General features: G+C 40.3%; 1 protein-coding gene across 1 annotated transcript in view; it reads right to left on the reverse strand.

Annotated features, from left to right (window-relative positions):
• LOC119005744 (thrombospondin type-1 domain-containing protein 7A) overlaps nucleotides 1-17,837 on the reverse strand; it is a 104,651-nt gene that overhangs the window by 62,420 nt on the left and 24,394 nt on the right. The window contains exons 5-9 of the mRNA XM_037073634.1: nucleotides 16,954-17,022; nucleotides 13,491-13,646; nucleotides 11,276-11,479; nucleotides 6,761-6,955; nucleotides 1,635-1,881 (exon numbers count right to left, since the gene is read on the reverse strand). Of these exons, the coding sequence (XP_036929529.1) occupies nucleotides 1,635-1,881; nucleotides 6,761-6,955; nucleotides 11,276-11,479; nucleotides 13,491-13,646; nucleotides 16,954-17,022 (871 nt within the window). The remainder of the gene's footprint in view (nucleotides 1-1,634; nucleotides 1,882-6,760; nucleotides 6,956-11,275; nucleotides 11,480-13,490; nucleotides 13,647-16,953; nucleotides 17,023-17,837) is intronic.

Below are 17,837 nucleotides of genomic sequence, written 5' to 3' on the forward strand. Positions count from 1 at the left end.
ATTCGTAATTAGTGATACTGTTACATGATGTTCTTTTGCCCTTATTACAAATTATACTTGCTTACATGGAAGGGTGAAAACAAAAGGTAATGGAGGCAGATCGACTGAAAGCTCTCTGTGTCAGTTAATGACATTACCCACAACACCTCTAACCCTCCGACTCTCCTCCAACCCACCGGACTTACGCCTGTCTTGTTTCAGCTATGTAAGAACAAAACTCACGCGATAAAAGACATCCTGGACTTCGACCTCTCCTCTGCAGCCTGATAAGTGCAGCAGCAGAGTCTGGGTCAGCCGCCACTGAACTGGACATTAATCCTCATTTTATCACGTGGCGCTCTCTATGAATCACATTTACCTCGTACACAAGGCACTCGGACTCTTTAAATAATTTATGAACCCGTCCTCTCCTCCCTGATAACCACTCTTGGGAGGTGTAAGACATGGGGAGAAATATTTCCTGACCTTAAAAAATAGTGTTCAACAATGGAGACCTTTTCTTTTTTTTTCTGTATTTGTCGCAAGTACTAAATCTACTCTGGCTTTTTATCCACAGATTTTGACACAAGCACATCCACTGCTTTATCTTTTGTTGTCGAGTGAATCAGTCAAGCATAACTGACACCAGGCTGGAGCCGAACTTTCTGGCAGACGTTAAAGTAAACTCGACAGCATACTTTGAGTCCTGCAGTGTGGTCGTCAGAGCTAACCGCAAACATCTTGCCTCTCATCTGCCTCATGATTAAATTGCCTTAAAGTATCAATCCCATTTAATTACTGTCATTATCATCAATGAGAAATTACTAGCGCCCAAAATGGCAGGGTTAATTAGGCTTTCAGGGACGGAGAGATTATTTATTTATCTGTGGTCGCCTGCAAAGGGGAGATATGAATTGGGAGTTAACTTCACGTAGAGTCTGCTCTGCTTACTTAACCAGTTCCTTGTTTCGGTCTCTGGCTCACTTTACCCTCCTGCCGTCACTTTGCTTCCATCGCTGCTTCTTCTCTCATTTGTCTCTCACCTCCTGACTCTTCTTTAGTTTTTAAAATCTCACTTGCTTTCAGTTTCACAGACTTATCTGCATGCACCATTCAGTCTTACCCTGGAAGGTTTACCACTGATCTCCTTTCAAGTAAACAAACAAGTGTCTTAATGCCTCCTCTATTCACTTATTCATCCTAAAAGATCACTGTTTGGCTTGGCAACGTCAGAAAGGCTTTTACATTTTTGCTTGGAGAGTGACTCTAACCTTTCTCTGTGTTCATCAATCGCCTACCCAAAACAAAAGAGGTTCTTTAACAAATGATTTCACACATCAGGAGACAACCAAAACGCTCCCTGTCCTCTATTCTCTCAAGTGTGGCTTCAGATTTAACCGATTGGTTTCTTTTTTTTTAGATGAGTGTGCTCAAATCAGCAAAATCAGCTGATATAGGGATTTATTTGAAATGAAAACGTGCCCACTCTTGGATGTTAAGAGCACATGATTGAGAACGGCTGCTCAAAGCCAGAGGATTTTAGTTCCAAGCACTGGGCAATTTTCATTTCAACACAAGACTCCAGGAGCTGATTTCACAGTTATAAACACCAATAATAAGAACTAAAATCATACTGCAAAGAAAATAAGGCTTACTTCTTGGGTGGCACCTGTCCCACGTTGACACGGACGCAGATGACCTTACGAGTCTGCATTCCCAGGGAGCAGGGACCCTGACCGTCGCTGCCTCCACGGACACTTATGGAGGTGTTAAGGGACGAAGCTGAGGGGTCCTCGGTACAAGGGCCCCAGGGCCCCGTCTGCCAGTGGTAAACTGTACAGGCGTGTTCGTTACAGTTCCGAACCTCCTGGAGGGAGCTGCTGTTTGGGCACAGAGTGCCACCTGAGAATACCAAAACAAAGGGAAGATCAAAATTTGTACAAAATAATTCTCTTTGTTTTTGTTTTCCAAACGGATTACATGACGATGGGTCGGATTTAACAAGTACATTGTTGAGTGTTGACATTCACAAACAGACCAGTTCTATACATTTCTGAATCCTATCTGGACCACATAAAGTCTGCTGTCACTGCCATCACGCTGCAAGGCTTTTGCTGATTATACCTATTGTGCACTAACATTGTGTTGTTTGTATTGGTTGGTGTTCTGAGGTTTTTGGCTTATTTTTACGTCTCATCTGTCCTGTGGATAAGCTATCAATTTTCTACTTGTTGGGAAAGTAAAAACTGATTTTTTTAAAAAAAACAAACAAACGTGTAGTGAAAGGTGTCGCCACTTAAGAGTCTTATATCTGAATCAAGAGTTGGTCTAGACCAAAACAAAGCAGAAACAAGATTAAATATTGGACGTAACGTAACTTTGTGTTGCTGCTTTATTTCAGATTATTTAACTGTCAGTACACACAGTATGGGTCCTGAGACCATGAAAGGAAATGTAGCATCTAACCAGAAGCGTATAAAGCAGTGAAGTGCAGAGTATGTACAAATGTATAGTGAAGAGTAAGGAGTAGATATGAATATGTTAGAGATCTGCCTGAGGAAATCAGGTCATCTGAGTCAGTGATTTCCTTTAAGTCTCTTCTTTAAGCAAACTTTGTTTGAAGAGTCTATCCTGACTTTACTTTTTGGGTTTTAATGATTTATTTTTAATGTCTTCTTGTTTTATTTTAAAACCTGATGCTTTCATGACCTATCTGTTTTATTCTGGTGCCTTTGTGAAGCACTTTGTATTATAGATGTAACGTAGGGGGCTGGTGAAAACATTTCTTACACAATAAAACGTATGTGTTTGAGTGTAGATTTAATTTAATGGGTTCAGATGCTCAGATGTGCTAGATTTTAACAGAGCTCCTTCCTGAAGTGTCCTAAAGTGTGTACAACGTCTGTGGTACTTTGTATTATTATTATTAGAAGTTTGACACAGAATGAACAGATACAAGGTATGAAGTAATTAATGGCAATGTTGGAACATTACATACAGAATGTCTTCCCTTGCCCCCGGGGCAGCAACAGCCTTCTATTTTTACCGCTTTAATACCAAACTGAGGCAGACATGTAATCAGACTTGAGACATACCATGAATTAGACGTTGTTAACTGCTATTCAGACTTCAGTTTGATGCACAATTCAGGAAGGAGCTCTATTAAAATCTAGCACATCTGAGCATCTGAACCCATTAAATGAAATCTACACTCAAACACATGCGTTCTATTGTTTAAGAAATGCTTTGACCAGCCTTTAGAAGGAAGAAGAATGATAATTGCTGTGTTTCTAAGAGTGCACCAGGATTTCAAGACATATATAGCATCCAACCCAGTGATTCACTGATTCTAAATGTCACTTTTCTTTTTTTTTTTACATTCAGAAATAAAACATAGCCCTGAATTTAACCTTAAAAAAAATATTAAGCAGAAAGAGATGGCTATTTTTAAATAAAAAACTTTGAGAACAGGCTCTAAATGAGCCAGTTTCAAGATTTAAAAACCTTGTGAGAGTTTGCTGGAGGCTACACACTGAGACTCCAGTTAATTCATCTGAGACTGCTCAATTTTGCGTTTAACTGTGATAAAGATTTAAGAAACGTACATAGTGAGATCTTATTTTCTATTCTATCATTGTCATTGTTACTGCTTAGTGCTTAATGTCCCTCATTTTTTTTGTGCACGCTTTACTGCAATTTCACTGGACACTTGTGTCACCATCTCATTCTACAGCAATATTTCATTGGGGTTACAGTGATGCCAAACACATATCTGGCACCCCAATAGCCAGAAACTTCAACTCAAGATAATGCTAAAAATGTGAGGTGGACATCTGTGATTTAAACATCCTCAAGAGCAGCTGCGGAAGCTACTATTTTTTATAAAGTTAAAACCGTGTTGAAGAGGAGTCATTTTACTCACATCATATAGGTGCAAGGCCTTCAAGACACAGTAACACCTGCACACTTACTCAAAGACGGATTAAGTGTGGAAAGGTAAAATGTGTGACACAACTTCATTGAAATGCAGTACTTGCAAGGACCCACCAGTGGCCCTAACGACCCTGACGACTCTGTGAGGACACTTCCACAGAGTTTGAAGAACGTGCAAACTCCCCTCCAGTTAGAGCTGAAGACGTCTCTTTGATGGGAGGTGAAACGTCTTCACACGTCTTGCAAATGCAGTATTCTAGTCATCATAATTGTTTTAATAGTCTCTCTAGTGAAAATAAAACATTGTAAAGCAAAAATTATCACTCATAATTGTGGATCCTATTGCAATGTAATATATTGACAATATATTATTTTAAACCATATCCTGCAGCCCAACTAGAGGCTGGATAGAAATCTATATAAGCTGCTGAACATCTGAACACAGACAACTTTCTCCACAATCCTTCTGACCTTCATTCACTTAAGACACCAACTACAAATACAGCTAGTCTGCACCTATAAACACACATCTGTTCTCCCAGTATAAAGTATCAGTTTGGAAGGTGCTACACTTTCTCATTAATAAATGTTTATGAACTGAATTCTGTGAAGTAGTCTACAAAGTATTTAACTTTGTGTGCCACTGACTTGGACTTCAAGGGGAAACCTGAACAGTAATTAACCGCCACGATTCCCAGAGGAAACAAATCATCATAGCAGAGGTACAGAGAGGTGTTTTGCATTCATATTTTATTTTACTGTTGCTTTGGGTAATGGTACTACTAAAACACTGCAGGCATGCTGGTGTGTTCACATAAGGGAAGGCTGAGCTCTTTTCATGCAGACATTTTGGTTTTCAAGGGACTATTTATGATTGGAGTCGCAGGTCAAACTCTGAGAGCACTACTATGATGTGTACAACCTCCATCTATTGTTTTTCTCATTCCCCTCTCTCTGCGCCTGTCTGCCTCTCATTTCTCTTGTGAGCCAGTCAGTCAGTCAGTCATTCAGTTGCTGGGTCGATGTACTGAGAGAGCCCTCTGCGGCTCGGAGTAACTGCCGACACTTGGAGCTTTCAGCAAAGATTGAGAGGCATCGCTGGGCTGAGTGTCCTCCACACCTGTATTTTGCTGCTGGAGTTGGCAGAGAGCCAGCTCTGTAATGAGCGGTGGTGTGCACACAGTAGGGCCTGAATCACAGACTGCCAACTCAGACAAATCTCAACCTAATGACTAGTGAGAATGACTACCTCTCTGCTCATTGCACCATGCCGGCTTAGCTGACTAACAACATGGAGATGCTAGTCCCACCAGGAACGTGACACGGTGCCCAATGTACATGAACCGTTACTGAACAATGACCTAGAAAAGCTGCATGTCAGACAATGGGGGAAATGTGAAGCAGCTTACAGGAAACATAGCCCACATGGTGGGGTGACAAACAAGGCCAGCATGTGTGACATGTTTGAATGTGTTCATGTTTTCAGGATAGATTATAGTTTGATGGCTCATTCACAAAGAGCCGGAGCAAGTGGCACTTAGCATGCATCTTGAATATCATTCAACTGACGGGTGTCAAAGAGTAAGAGGCACTTGGGTGATTATTAGTCCCACAATAATCACCATGGAATTAAACGTAAGCAGTGAGCTAAATAGGTCATTAATTAGGCATATTAATGTTTTAATTTGAACGTAATTCTAAACCAGCATATTGGTGGTTGCTCATTCACATTAAGTCTGTATGTTAAAAATAGCCTTGAGTGGCTCCTCCAGTTTCAACATTTTCTTTTTCCTCATTAACATGCAACACGGGAGCTGTGAAATCTGCCAAGGAGCTCAAAATCTAATCAGATAATCTACACTGCAGGGGGAAACCTGTGATGGAGATACAAAACGTCATTCAGGTATTGTTCTTCAGCGTGTGTGTTCATAAAAAAAGAGTGTGTCTGAACAGATAGCAGAGGATAGTTTTCATATGATTTCCTTTGTGTTTCTAGATCACTCTAAAGCTACTACAAGTACAGCTACGGTATCTATAATCTAAAGTCAAAGATTTACCAAAAAGTTCTGGAAACTTTGGCACCCGCGAAAGACCTTTGATGAATACAGACATCAAATGCGTTAATGTGACAGGTGAAATATGCCGTACACAAACTAACACAACAGCAGAACAACAGAACAAGAGCTAACATAATCAAGCTATTTCACACATGGCCACCAACAAGGCCTGACTGCATTACAACTTCCTGAATAAATTCTAAATCAATTATAAGTTACCCTGAAGCTGTGTTGATAGTGCAGTTTTTACAAGTCAAAACAAGCTTACAATTTTAATTTGACTGTGAAAACACACGGCTAGAGGTTTAAAACAGCTACAAGCAGACTGTAATTACTAATGTTACCCTCCATCACTGTGATCCACGCCACAACCATCGCAGTGACTGTGAGGAAACACACACAAACACACACACACACAGCCAGATAAGACAGAAGGAAAATGTTTGGAGACATGACAAAAATTAAGACAGACAGACAGACCGGCAGACGCACACAGAAATTTAAACCAGAGAGAACAAGCATATGCAGAGCAGTGATCACAGAAACAGATAAAAAGTGAGTGTCAGGCGAGGAGACGGACCAACAGAAATAATCACCAGGACAGATAAGCAGACTGTTTGAGATAAGGACAAACGCACATGCAGACAAGTGTGAAATCCAGACATTCAGTGAGTGACAGCAAAGGACAACTTGAAAGGCCATGACTAAGCCAATATCCAGGCCTCATCTGCATATATTTCCATACAAGATGGTGCAGGAGACTGTCGCACAGTCGACAGGTGGAGACTCACCTTCCCCGGCGTTGTAAGCCAGAATGGAGCGTGTCCTCATCTGCTTCCCCTCGATGGTTTTGCTGGAGCAGGTCTGAGAACAAGTAGACCAGGAGGTCCAGTCGCTGAGCACGCAGTCCCTCGAGCAAGGCACCTCACAGGGCACGGGCTCCAGGGCCGGGGAGGACGAGCAGAGATTTCTGTCCACCTCTTCGCCTGAAGGAAACAGTGATAGAAAATATACACCATCAACACAGAGAAGAGGAAGGACAGGAAGCTGCATCTCAATTTGAATACATTGTATAATTCACTAAAAACAAGGGAACGATGCGGTAATATCTTGGGAACAACACAGTAGATTCACATGATTTAGTGACAAAACTTAAATCTAACCCAATAATAGAGTTATATCAGAGAAATCTCAGAATAGAGTTGCCACAGCATAAGAGTTCATGGTTTCACAGCATCATCATACATTATAACCAAAGTATTATTATTACCATCAGCTTCACAGACACAAGGTCAAATCTGTAAGAGTCTTACTCACACTTTGTTAAATACTGATGCAAAGGGGATTGTAGGCTCAGTCAGCCAGCTTCCAAAAGCGTCAGTATCTGACGAGTTGTGACTGAGACTACAAAATCAACTTACCAACTAACCATCAGGGGCCATTTCAGGGCTTCTAGTGTAGCCACAGAATAACAGGATAATGAATAACCAAGCCAAGACTTCCTCCTTTGCACGCTGGTCATTGTTTAGAGTCGGATTACCAATTTACCAACTAACAATTACCAACAGAAACTGATGCAGGTAAATAAAACAAATATATAAACTAATAAGCATTTAAATATCATCAGACAACAGCTGATGGGTTACAAAATTGCATTTAGGCCAGTACGTTCTACCTCTTTGGCTCTAAACATGGACTGTTTACTTGCCTGCGCAAATGTCAGTGCTGCTTGGAACTATAAACACAAAACAGTAATATATAAACAGAGTAATATTCTCTTTATAAAAACAGGGGATTATAGTTTATAATCTTAAAGAGTATATAATGTAATAAAGGGATATAATGAAGTATCAAAAGTCCTATTTAATGCTAATTGGGATGTCAGTGGGAATGGGAGGGTTTATATTTTACACCCACGATTCATGATCATCACGAAGAAACTAACATCTGTGTTTCCAGGTATTAATTTTGGGAATATATTTTGTTTTATTGGCCCTGAAATGTAAAAAAAAAAAAAAAAGATGCGTTTTGCATTTTCGTCCTTGGTTTGTGGTTCATAAAATGTCTAAATTCCATGTGCGTTTCAAAGTAAAGACTCCAGCCCTTTCGGTTTATTTAAATTAATATATTCCTAAATATAAGAGTTTTAAGTTGAAAGCTAAAACAGGTGGTTTTGCATTGGTATCTGTAATTATAGTCAAAATTTAATATGCATTTATGGGCCAAGTTTGTTACTCGGAAACTGCCATCTGTGCCTCCAGGAAATAGAGGAAGTTTGACTGAATTATATAAAAAATGATTAAAAATGATAAAATCTGTATTTGGTCCAAGGAGTTGTCTTGTACAACGGCAGGGATATTAGCCAATCATATTATCCCATGATGATTATAATTAACCAACTCTACCTTCTTTTTTAATCAAAAAGTAAATGTTGTTACCAAGATATCCTCATTAGTGTGTCCTCTGTAATTACCCCTTAATCACCATGTTTGTGTGACCGAGCACCAGTGCTAATTCTAAGGTTACTCATGTACATCGTTTTATGCTCCTTAGAACATTCATAAAAATATCTATCAACTGGGGAATAAATTCTCATCATGTAAGTCTAGGAAGGAGTGATACAGTTGATAAAAACATAAACACCAAAAAAATATTATCTAATGAACTGCTGAGTGAAACCTGTTGCTTTTACTTGCCTATTGAGTATACAGGCAAGGTGGGGGGCTTAACGATTAATTGAAAGAATTAGACTATCACCCTCAAACAACACTTCAGTCCAGAGACTGCTGGAGCAGCTGGGAAAATGAACAGCTGTGTGTCTTAATCGATGGCGCAATGTCAAGCACGCAGCTCAATTCAAATTGTAGAGGCGTGCTTGTTTTCTTAAGCTGCCTGTTGTCCCTCGGACGACTGAGGAAGGATATTTTCCAAATTGGCATGAGATTTAACTTGGCATTCTTTTGACGGAGCAACGTGGCTGGTAAGGAAATCTGGGACATGAAGTAGAAATCTGAAGGATACAATAATACATTATATAAAATATATTCCTAAACGGCACTGAGAGAGCAGACATTCCAGAAAAGGTTGATTTAATGAAGCAGTGATTCATCTTTTCTGTTTGATATCAAGCAATCTTGAACCAAGCCAGGTTTGCAAACATGATGATTAATTCCACGAGGATGGAGGTGGAGTTGACGGGCATCTCACTGAAAGATTTATGGACAATATTAATGTAACTGAATAAATTACAAAGTCAGACAGTTATTTCCTGCTGCCTCTTGGTCTCGTCAGGCTGATAAATTGCTTTATACACCTTTAAATACAAACTCAGCCTTATTTGCAAATAATGTTTAATCAGAGGCTACACCAACGATCCTGTGAAATCACAAAGTTAACACTACAAATAGCAAAAAGCATTCTAAGTACTGACACGTCTAATGTTTGGAGTTGGTCCAATATTTCTTTATTTTTGTGATTCACCACAGAAATAATTCAACATGTTTCATGTGTGTTTTCCATATTGATATAACGACTGGCTCTGACCCCGTTTTATGGATTATCGGTAGAATATTCATATCGATGAACTCTTGACTCGGCCCATCTCCATACTAAAACGGCACTGAACATGGCAAAAGCAAACTCACATGGGACTCTAACATTTTTACACCGTCGTTGATGTTTTATTAATGAGCTCCCTACATCTGCTATAAGTGGATTATATTAACCCACATTCTCATCTGCGTTGTTTCAAGTGCTGCCATGAACCATGCAGAGAATATTTGCTCCTGTAAGAGATGCATACATCCAAGAAAATGTAAAGCTTTTAATGGTTGAATTGAAATTTCAAGCAGAGGAAAATTGCTTGAGCTTCAAAAGTCAGACTGGGCCTGACTTTGCATTAAGATGTCACTTTGACAGATATGCAGTGAACCAGTCATGACTGAACTGAGAAGGCAGGCAAATAAGAAGTGACAAGGGACCCGGGCAGTTTTTTCAGGCTCACACAGAGAAAAACATGAATGAACAGAACACCCACTATGAGAGGAAAACCTCCATGCTCAGTGTGCAGAGAAGACACAGCTCTCTGCCTAAATGGGCAAGCAGTCAGCAAGGGGAATATCAATAGCCAGTTTCAATAACGTTTGTATCGACCTTCGCCTGTTGTCTGGGGCCCGGCTGTGTGGCCTTTTCTTTTATGACTGGGACACACTTGGAGAAAATATACAGCTGACATTGCAGTGAAAAATCTCTGAGGCGAAAAGCAGAGTGAAAACCCAAACAGAACAAATCAATTTTCATCAGATGGGGGAGTGGAGGTGTGTGTGTGGTGGGGTGGGGATCAATCAGCTGAAGTCAGGGGAGAAAGAACAGAGCAGAGTCTCTGTTAACTCCGGCACTACAGGCCACCACTCTCCACCGGACCAACTTCAATGAATACCTGCATTTAATGCATGAAGTGTGATTTGTGGGAGACTTTAGAAGGACAAATCAAGTGCACTAAAGGCAAAAACATGAACAAAGTCACCGTATGGGATCGTAAAATGAAGATTTACTGAGTAGGTTTGGAAGAGAATTACATTCCAAGAGCTGCAGCACTTTCTAACTTTACATGCTGAATAAAGAAAAGTGGTATGTAATCTACACCGCGCTGGAAAAAAGCAACTGTATAAAAATCGATACTGTGTTGTACCTTATTTTGCCTGGCACTTGTCCACAACCTGAAGGCAACAGAAAGTCTGAAAATCATTTCTGCACCATCGCCCCTTGTATTAAAGATTTACAGTAATAAAGAGTAGCAGTAAAAATCAGGAGCAGCAAAGGGCACAAGATACTCCAAGACTCAGGGCCATGGAGGATTGATTTGATTTAGTGTGAGTAAGGTTTAATTGTGCGTGCTGAGAGGAAGACAGTAATGAGAGAGACAGCGTGAGAGAGGAGGCAACGCTGAATCAAGCAAGCGTTAAAGTAGGAGAGGTTTAACAGGGGGAGAGACAGGAGGAGAGAGGAAGGAGGAGTGGAGGCAGAGAACTCCTCACAAAGTTGATGAATGGCGACCAGGAGTGGAGTCGTGGAAATCTCCTCACGTACAGAGCTGTACAGCGGGAGGTGGAGGGTCAGTGGAGAGGTGACCTTGAAAAATATGGGATTTGTCACACAATGTGAGACCGGCACTTCTTCAAAAGGAATGGAGATGGGTCAAAAGCAGAACTCACAGGATGAGAAAGCAGAAAGTCAGAATTGTATTTCAAATTCAAAGAAATCCTCTTGTCTTTTAAAACAATGAGAGCGAACTCTGCCCCCCTCACCGTTGCTGTTGACACACTGGACCAGCGCCAGCCGGGTGCCGGGGCCACATGGCTTCTCATCATCAGGAACACACTCATCCAGGCCGACCAGTTGCCAGTCGTAACAACTGGGCTCGTCACACGGCACCGCCTCCACCAGGTGCGGGCAGTTTCCAGGTCCTCCTGTTGGCTCGTTGGTGATCCGTCGTCTTCTCAGTTTAAAACCTGCATCGTGGCAACAGAGTAGAACAACAGTCACCACAGTGACAAACTGTTCTGAAACGGTTCTATATTTAGAACCAAGCGTGAATACGTCGCTTACATTTTATTCTGCCTTAGCTTCATAGTTCACTACATATCAGAGGAGAGTATTGTACATTTTACTTCACCTCACTGACAGCTTTAGCTACGGGTTACTTTTCAGATTGAGGTTCTAAGATTAGGATTTGGTAGGAATTTACATATAAATAATTCTGACAGGCTCAAAACTAATTGTTGAGGATTAAAGAACCTCAGTCATCAAGGAGGAACCTCAAGCAAGTCCAGCTGCCTTTGATTTTGGGGTGAACTGACACTGTAAGGGAGTTTTAGCTGTAATTTTGAAACCGTGGAATTAGTATTTTTACTTAAGTAAATAATTTGAGTACTTATTCAAGCACTGATGATAGATGTTCTGGACTAGCTTGGTTTGGTTTGATGGCTGACTTGATGAGACAGCTCATTAATACTAATGAGTGAAAAACTTTGAAGATTTCCCCACAAGGACCGAGCACTCGGGGCAATCAGAAGTCCTACTCCGCCCATCTTGTTACAGTATGCGCCGAGTTTTTACCTCCAGTAACGTTACAGACGAGCAGTCATTATGCACATGTGACCAATAAATCAAGTCAGGCAGAAGTTAGCCTGTGACATTGAGGCTGATCACTTGATTGCTCTTTCACATACATCGCATTAAATTATGTTTAATTTTGCATGAATATTTTACTCCACCCAGACTATGACGGCACTGACTGATACAACAGAAGGAACATTTTGTGCTGGAAGTGTCTTGTTAATGTAGCTGCAGTAGCGTCTGCAGAATGGTATGTTTCCTATGTATTTTTAACAAGATGTCCTACTACCAGACGTTCAATCATTAACTATTCAGTGTTATGCTCTGAAGCTATGTGGCCATACATCACTGGTATAAAATTGATAATAATACGTAGAAAACTATAATGAATAACACAGACACTATTAAAGTATCTCTATTCTATTGTTCACAAATAAATACAATAGTGTCAGATAGAGCATAGGCAGCATTTACTACGGTGTAAAGAAAGAAATATGCTTACTACAGTGGAGAGATGAAGGTAATGAAAGTGCTTATGTTTTATTATTTCACATTCATTTGAATACGTTGGTAGAATTACTGGAAATAATAACAAAGAATGAAGAAAGAGGTCATTGTTGTTTTCTCACAGAGTAAAACCGTCAGCATTCATATCAGATAATGGAAAACATTTCTTTCAACTTTTGTATTATGTTTAATGGAGCCATAAATAAAGAGTCGGTGGTATTTAGAATTACATAAACATTTTAATTGGCCTGAGATACTGGCCATTATCATCTTTTAACAACAGAATAAGTACTTTAACTGTTAGAAATTAATCTTTAAATTAATTTACAACAGTATGAAAATATAAAAAATATACAAGCTCCTCAGGAGTTCCATGACTTTGTGTTTCCACAGACAGATTTTAAGTTCCTGGCTCAATCTAACAGGAATGTAAAGTGACTTTATGTAAATCCACAATCTGGACAAAAAGCGTTTCCAGTTCGGGATCAATATGTGGAATTACCTGCAGTAACTGAAGTGGATCCCGATTGGGATCATTTTAAAATCAAACATCTTCTAGATGGATCAGATCATGTTTACATGAATGATCTGATGCTTGTTCTATTGTTTTGTTTTACAGTTTGTGTCTGGTAGAGTTCTGTCTGTTTTTACTTATATGTATTCATTGTTGAACTTCTCTTTGTAATGTCTCTTGTGTATTTTCTGTTGAGTTTTATGTTTCATGTATTTTAAAGGCTCATCTAAGGAAGGGAATTGCAAATTAGCCCAATTTATAAATGCTGAGATCTGTAGCATCAGTTTATGCGTCATACTTTTCCCTTTACAAAAAAAACATCAAATAAATAAATTATTTTAGTGCTGAAAGCATCAATTAACCATCAAACCATATCTTCACACCTTTCTTTCCAGCCTGGTCGTCACAGTTCTCGAAGGTGCACGGCCCCCAGGCCCCCCACGGTGACACCTCACAGTCGATGGGACAAGGGATTTGGCACAGCTGGGACCGGTTGGGGATCGGACCCACGCACAGCTTGTTTTCCACTGGCCGGGAGGCTGTGCCGATGAACACAATAAAGGAAGCACAAATAAGATGCATATAAAATGAAGCTGCTTTACTTTGATCCTATTCTGGTTTGTCTTCATGTGGGTCTTTTTTTTATCTTAACCAGCATTACAATCAACAGGAACAAGGGATACAATAATGCTCATTTACTTTTATTCCTGGCACTATGGTCCCTTTAGAGAGCAGATGAGAAGCACAGTGAAAAAAAACAAACATGCCTGTGAGGTAGACACTATTATGCCTTTGCTTTGTTTTTATCGCCTCCCTGTTAGCATGTCAGAATGATAAATTAGCAATGATTATCTCATGCAGTGCCTTCCTAGAAACATAAAAGAGTTGCGGAGCTTGGCCCATCCTCTCTCAGCGGAGACAGGAGAGAGGATGCAACAATACAACAGTCAAGGTGTAAGAGAACAGTGATGTCTTGGCTCATGTTTATTCCATGAGGTGTAATTTGGCATCTACTTCCCCTTGCTGTGCCATATTGGCTTTAGAGAGCCTTTTTCATGATACGACGGGTTAGTCCATGCCTGTCTGAACTCACACTGAGGAACTTTGTGGGAATAAAAAGCAGAGATGCTATCGCCATGCAAGGCACAGCTCTGTGACAACTGTGCAGAATACATTTCTACACGTCTGCTGAACCGTGCCACGATAAATAAACTCGATGTGTGGCGTTATGCATGCACATACGTAAGTATGCGTTAGTGTCATTTTAAAGTGGATTTGCTGTATCTTCAAGAGCTGTGGATTCATTTTTTTTTTTTACCCTTTTCGAGTTTGTATTTGGTACTAGATGCTGGAGATTGACAGAGAAGGAGGAAGTGGTGATGATAGCAAAACTGACTGATAACTTAGCTTTGGGGACTGGTGGCTGTTATGTGGTATGGTCCCTTGTGAATGCACTTATTTGCTGAGAATATTGATAAAACTCCCATTACTGTATATTAGAAATTGAGCTACGTTCCAGTAGCTTGTTAGCTTAGCTCATCTTAGCATAAAGACGGGAAACAGGATGAAACAGCTAGCATGGCTCTCCTCAAAGGCACACAGAACCTCAAAGAACCCAAACTAAATGTGTTTTGCTGCAGGATTATTTGACCTTCGGACAGAGCGAGACTAGCTGTTTCCCCTTACGTCCAGTCTTTGTTCTAAGCTAATCTGGTTGTAGCTTCATATTAAACAGAGTGATATGAAAGTGATATCTCATCTCTGATTCCTAAAATGTTGGCTTGTTTCTTTAAACCAGTGGGTCACCAGTGCAACGCCTTGATGCTTCCTTTGTGATAAAAGTGAGTTCTGCTCGTTCAGCAGACCGATTCAACTCCCTGCCTGGAGCTCCACACTTTGACTGACACCAACAAACATTTATCCTTTTCTCAGCTCCACTAGTACAGAGCAATCATGAAGAGCTGTGTGTATGGACCCAGTTCCTTCTTGAATACACAGCGAGTGCTAATGAATAACCTTCAAAGCTGCATAAAATATAGAGACATTTTATTTTAGTTAGACAGAGCTGAAACCTGATATCTTCACTGAGACTATAATTAATAGTCTTTTCATTTCATTTTCTCTGCTAAGAGTCATTTCTAAAGATATTAACCACAAGAATAATTTAACACTGATAAAAGATTCTTATGAAAGTGAACCTGTAACAGATAATATAATATCAAGCACAATTTCCTCAAATCAATAAGACCTCTCTGGAGAGTTTGGTGTTGTTTTCATCTCCTGTAATCAACTCATGACACCGCGGTGCTCACTCGACACCTGTTAACATAGGTAGACTTTGCTTCATTTGAATTTGATGGAAAATATTGAATATTGAATTAGCATCTTTTGTTGTGTGTGTTTGGGATAGCACAAAGTTCTTCCTCCGGCAAAAGAAAATCCACCTCTGTCTTAAGACTTCATTTATAGCATGAGAGTTTGAAACACAGAAGACTTTTCTCTACAAGTATAAGGACGGATTGATCTCAACTTTTCAAGTGCTGAGTGATACATTTCAAATACATCAGATATTTAGTTATTCAGATAAAAAAAAAAAAACCTCTTCACATGTTCAACCTGAGGCACTTTATTGCCTGTATTCAAACTGTTCCTTCAGACATCTAAGAGCTTAAAGTCTCTCATCATCAGGAGAGCCGAATCATAATTCCCTTGGAACTGTACACGGGAAGGCAAGTGCGGCTTTTGAAATGCAAAATGCTTAATTCCTCTTACAAATACACTGAAAGTCGAATACAGAGTTTGCTGAGCCACTGTTAATCCACGTCTTATTGGGGAACTACACTGCCTTCAATCTTTTAACATCAATCCACTTGGGGATACAAAATTGAGGACCAACACAGAGTACTGAAGAGTGAGAGAAAGAAAAAAAACTCTCTCTATATCCTGCTTCTCTATTAGTCCATTTCATAGTGTGCTCTCCAGTGAGTTCCTATTTCTATTGTGCTGAACTGACAACGGAGGGAAAAATCCCTCATGCGAGTGTGGCTTACTGTCTGCAGAAGTGGAAAATGTCTCACATCTCAATTTCCATATTCTGTTTGTGGAGGAACAAAGTTTTTCTGACAGTCCCCTCAAAGCTTCAACTTGTCTGCCCGGATTTTTTATGGGCGAATACAGAACTTTGTTGTAATACTACTTGTCCCTTTGTAGGATTTGGCTACAATCCCGAACATCCTGCATAAAGAGAAGCATGGCGTGTAACTCTGTTGAAGCGTGTTGTGTACATTCAACATCATCATAAATATACATTTAATTATTACAGTAGTACAAGACAGTACAAGAGCTGACGTTTGAAGTGTTGTTAAAATCATTACTTGATTTATTAACATATGATTTTTCCCTTTGTGATCCATTGTTGTGTTAGAAAAGAGGTGAGGAAACAAGGAGAGAGGAAGAGGAATAGATAAGAAAGGAAAGGAAAGGAAAGGAAAGGAAAGGAAAGGAAAGGAAAGGAAAGGAGAAATTAGGGAAGGATATGAGAGGTCTGAAGAGGACAAGAAAGAAGAGGTCACAAGGATCGAGGAAAGGAGGAGTAGAGTGGAGGAGAAGGAAAATTTAAGAGTGGAATCCAAGACGGAAACAGGAAAAGAGAGGAAACAATAACATAAGGGAGGAGGTGGTAACAAGGAAACAAGGAGAAAGGCAAATATAGGAAAGAGCGGGTAGGAGAGGTTAGGAGAACACAGAAAAGAGGAGAGGAGGAATGAGGAGAGCAGAGGAGAGGAGACAATGGCAGAGGGACGGACAGGACTGGGCTTTGTTATCAGCGTGACTAAGAAGACCTACCTGTAATCTGGAAGGTGATGGAGAGGAGAGGGGGGACACTAGGCTTCTGCTGTCTTTGGGTCTGACCCGCTGCAATTACAGGGGAGATAGCGCTATTAGCTACGCACACACACCGGGGAGACGGAGGCACTATCAAGCAAACACAGAGTGTAACAGGAAACACAAGAGACAGCCAGAGACTAATGCAACAGCAGGAGAGTCAACAGAGAGCTGGGCCTCACATCACAGGCTTGTTTACAATAAACTGCTTTAAGAACATGATTAAATCGGTCTTTTATTATCTTTGGTCTTAGCGATAGTGGAAGTTTTCTTTGGGCATCACTTATTTTGAGCCACGGTTTACCATCAAAGGCCACATGCACTTTTGTTGACCATGTCATGCGATCAGGTTGGAGATTTTGGTGTTTGCAATCAAAATAAATCAGATTACAGTCTTTTCAAATTAAGAGAGACAGACGTATCGGCCTCAGTGCTGCTCATAGCAGCTAATTAACTCAGCTGAATGTCCGTGTCAGTCCACATTGTAAATTTGTCTTTATAGGCTTTCCAGGTATTTAATGGAGTAGGTCAACATTTTTATGCTCCTTCGCCGTCTTTCCAAGATTGGAATGAAAAGATCAATATCACTCTCATGTCTGTGTGTCAAGTACAGAACTGGAGTCAGGATGTCTAAAGCCCAGATTAGCATGAAAATTGGGAGCAGGGGAAACAGCTAGCCTTGCTCTTTTCAAAATAGACCTCCCAGCAGCTCTAAAGCTGAATAACTAAAGGTCCAATATTGTAAAAAGTAAGATTCTCAAGACTTTTTCAATTATAAAGCAGGTCTAGGTGCCGGTATAGTCTCAGACAGCCAGACCTATCTCTACAGCACTGCACCACTAAAG

Source organism: Acanthopagrus latus, chromosome 17, assembly GCF_904848185.1.
Source record: "Acanthopagrus latus isolate v.2019 chromosome 17, fAcaLat1.1, whole genome shotgun sequence".
Lineage (NCBI taxonomy): Eukaryota > Metazoa > Chordata > Actinopteri > Spariformes > Sparidae > Acanthopagrus > Acanthopagrus latus.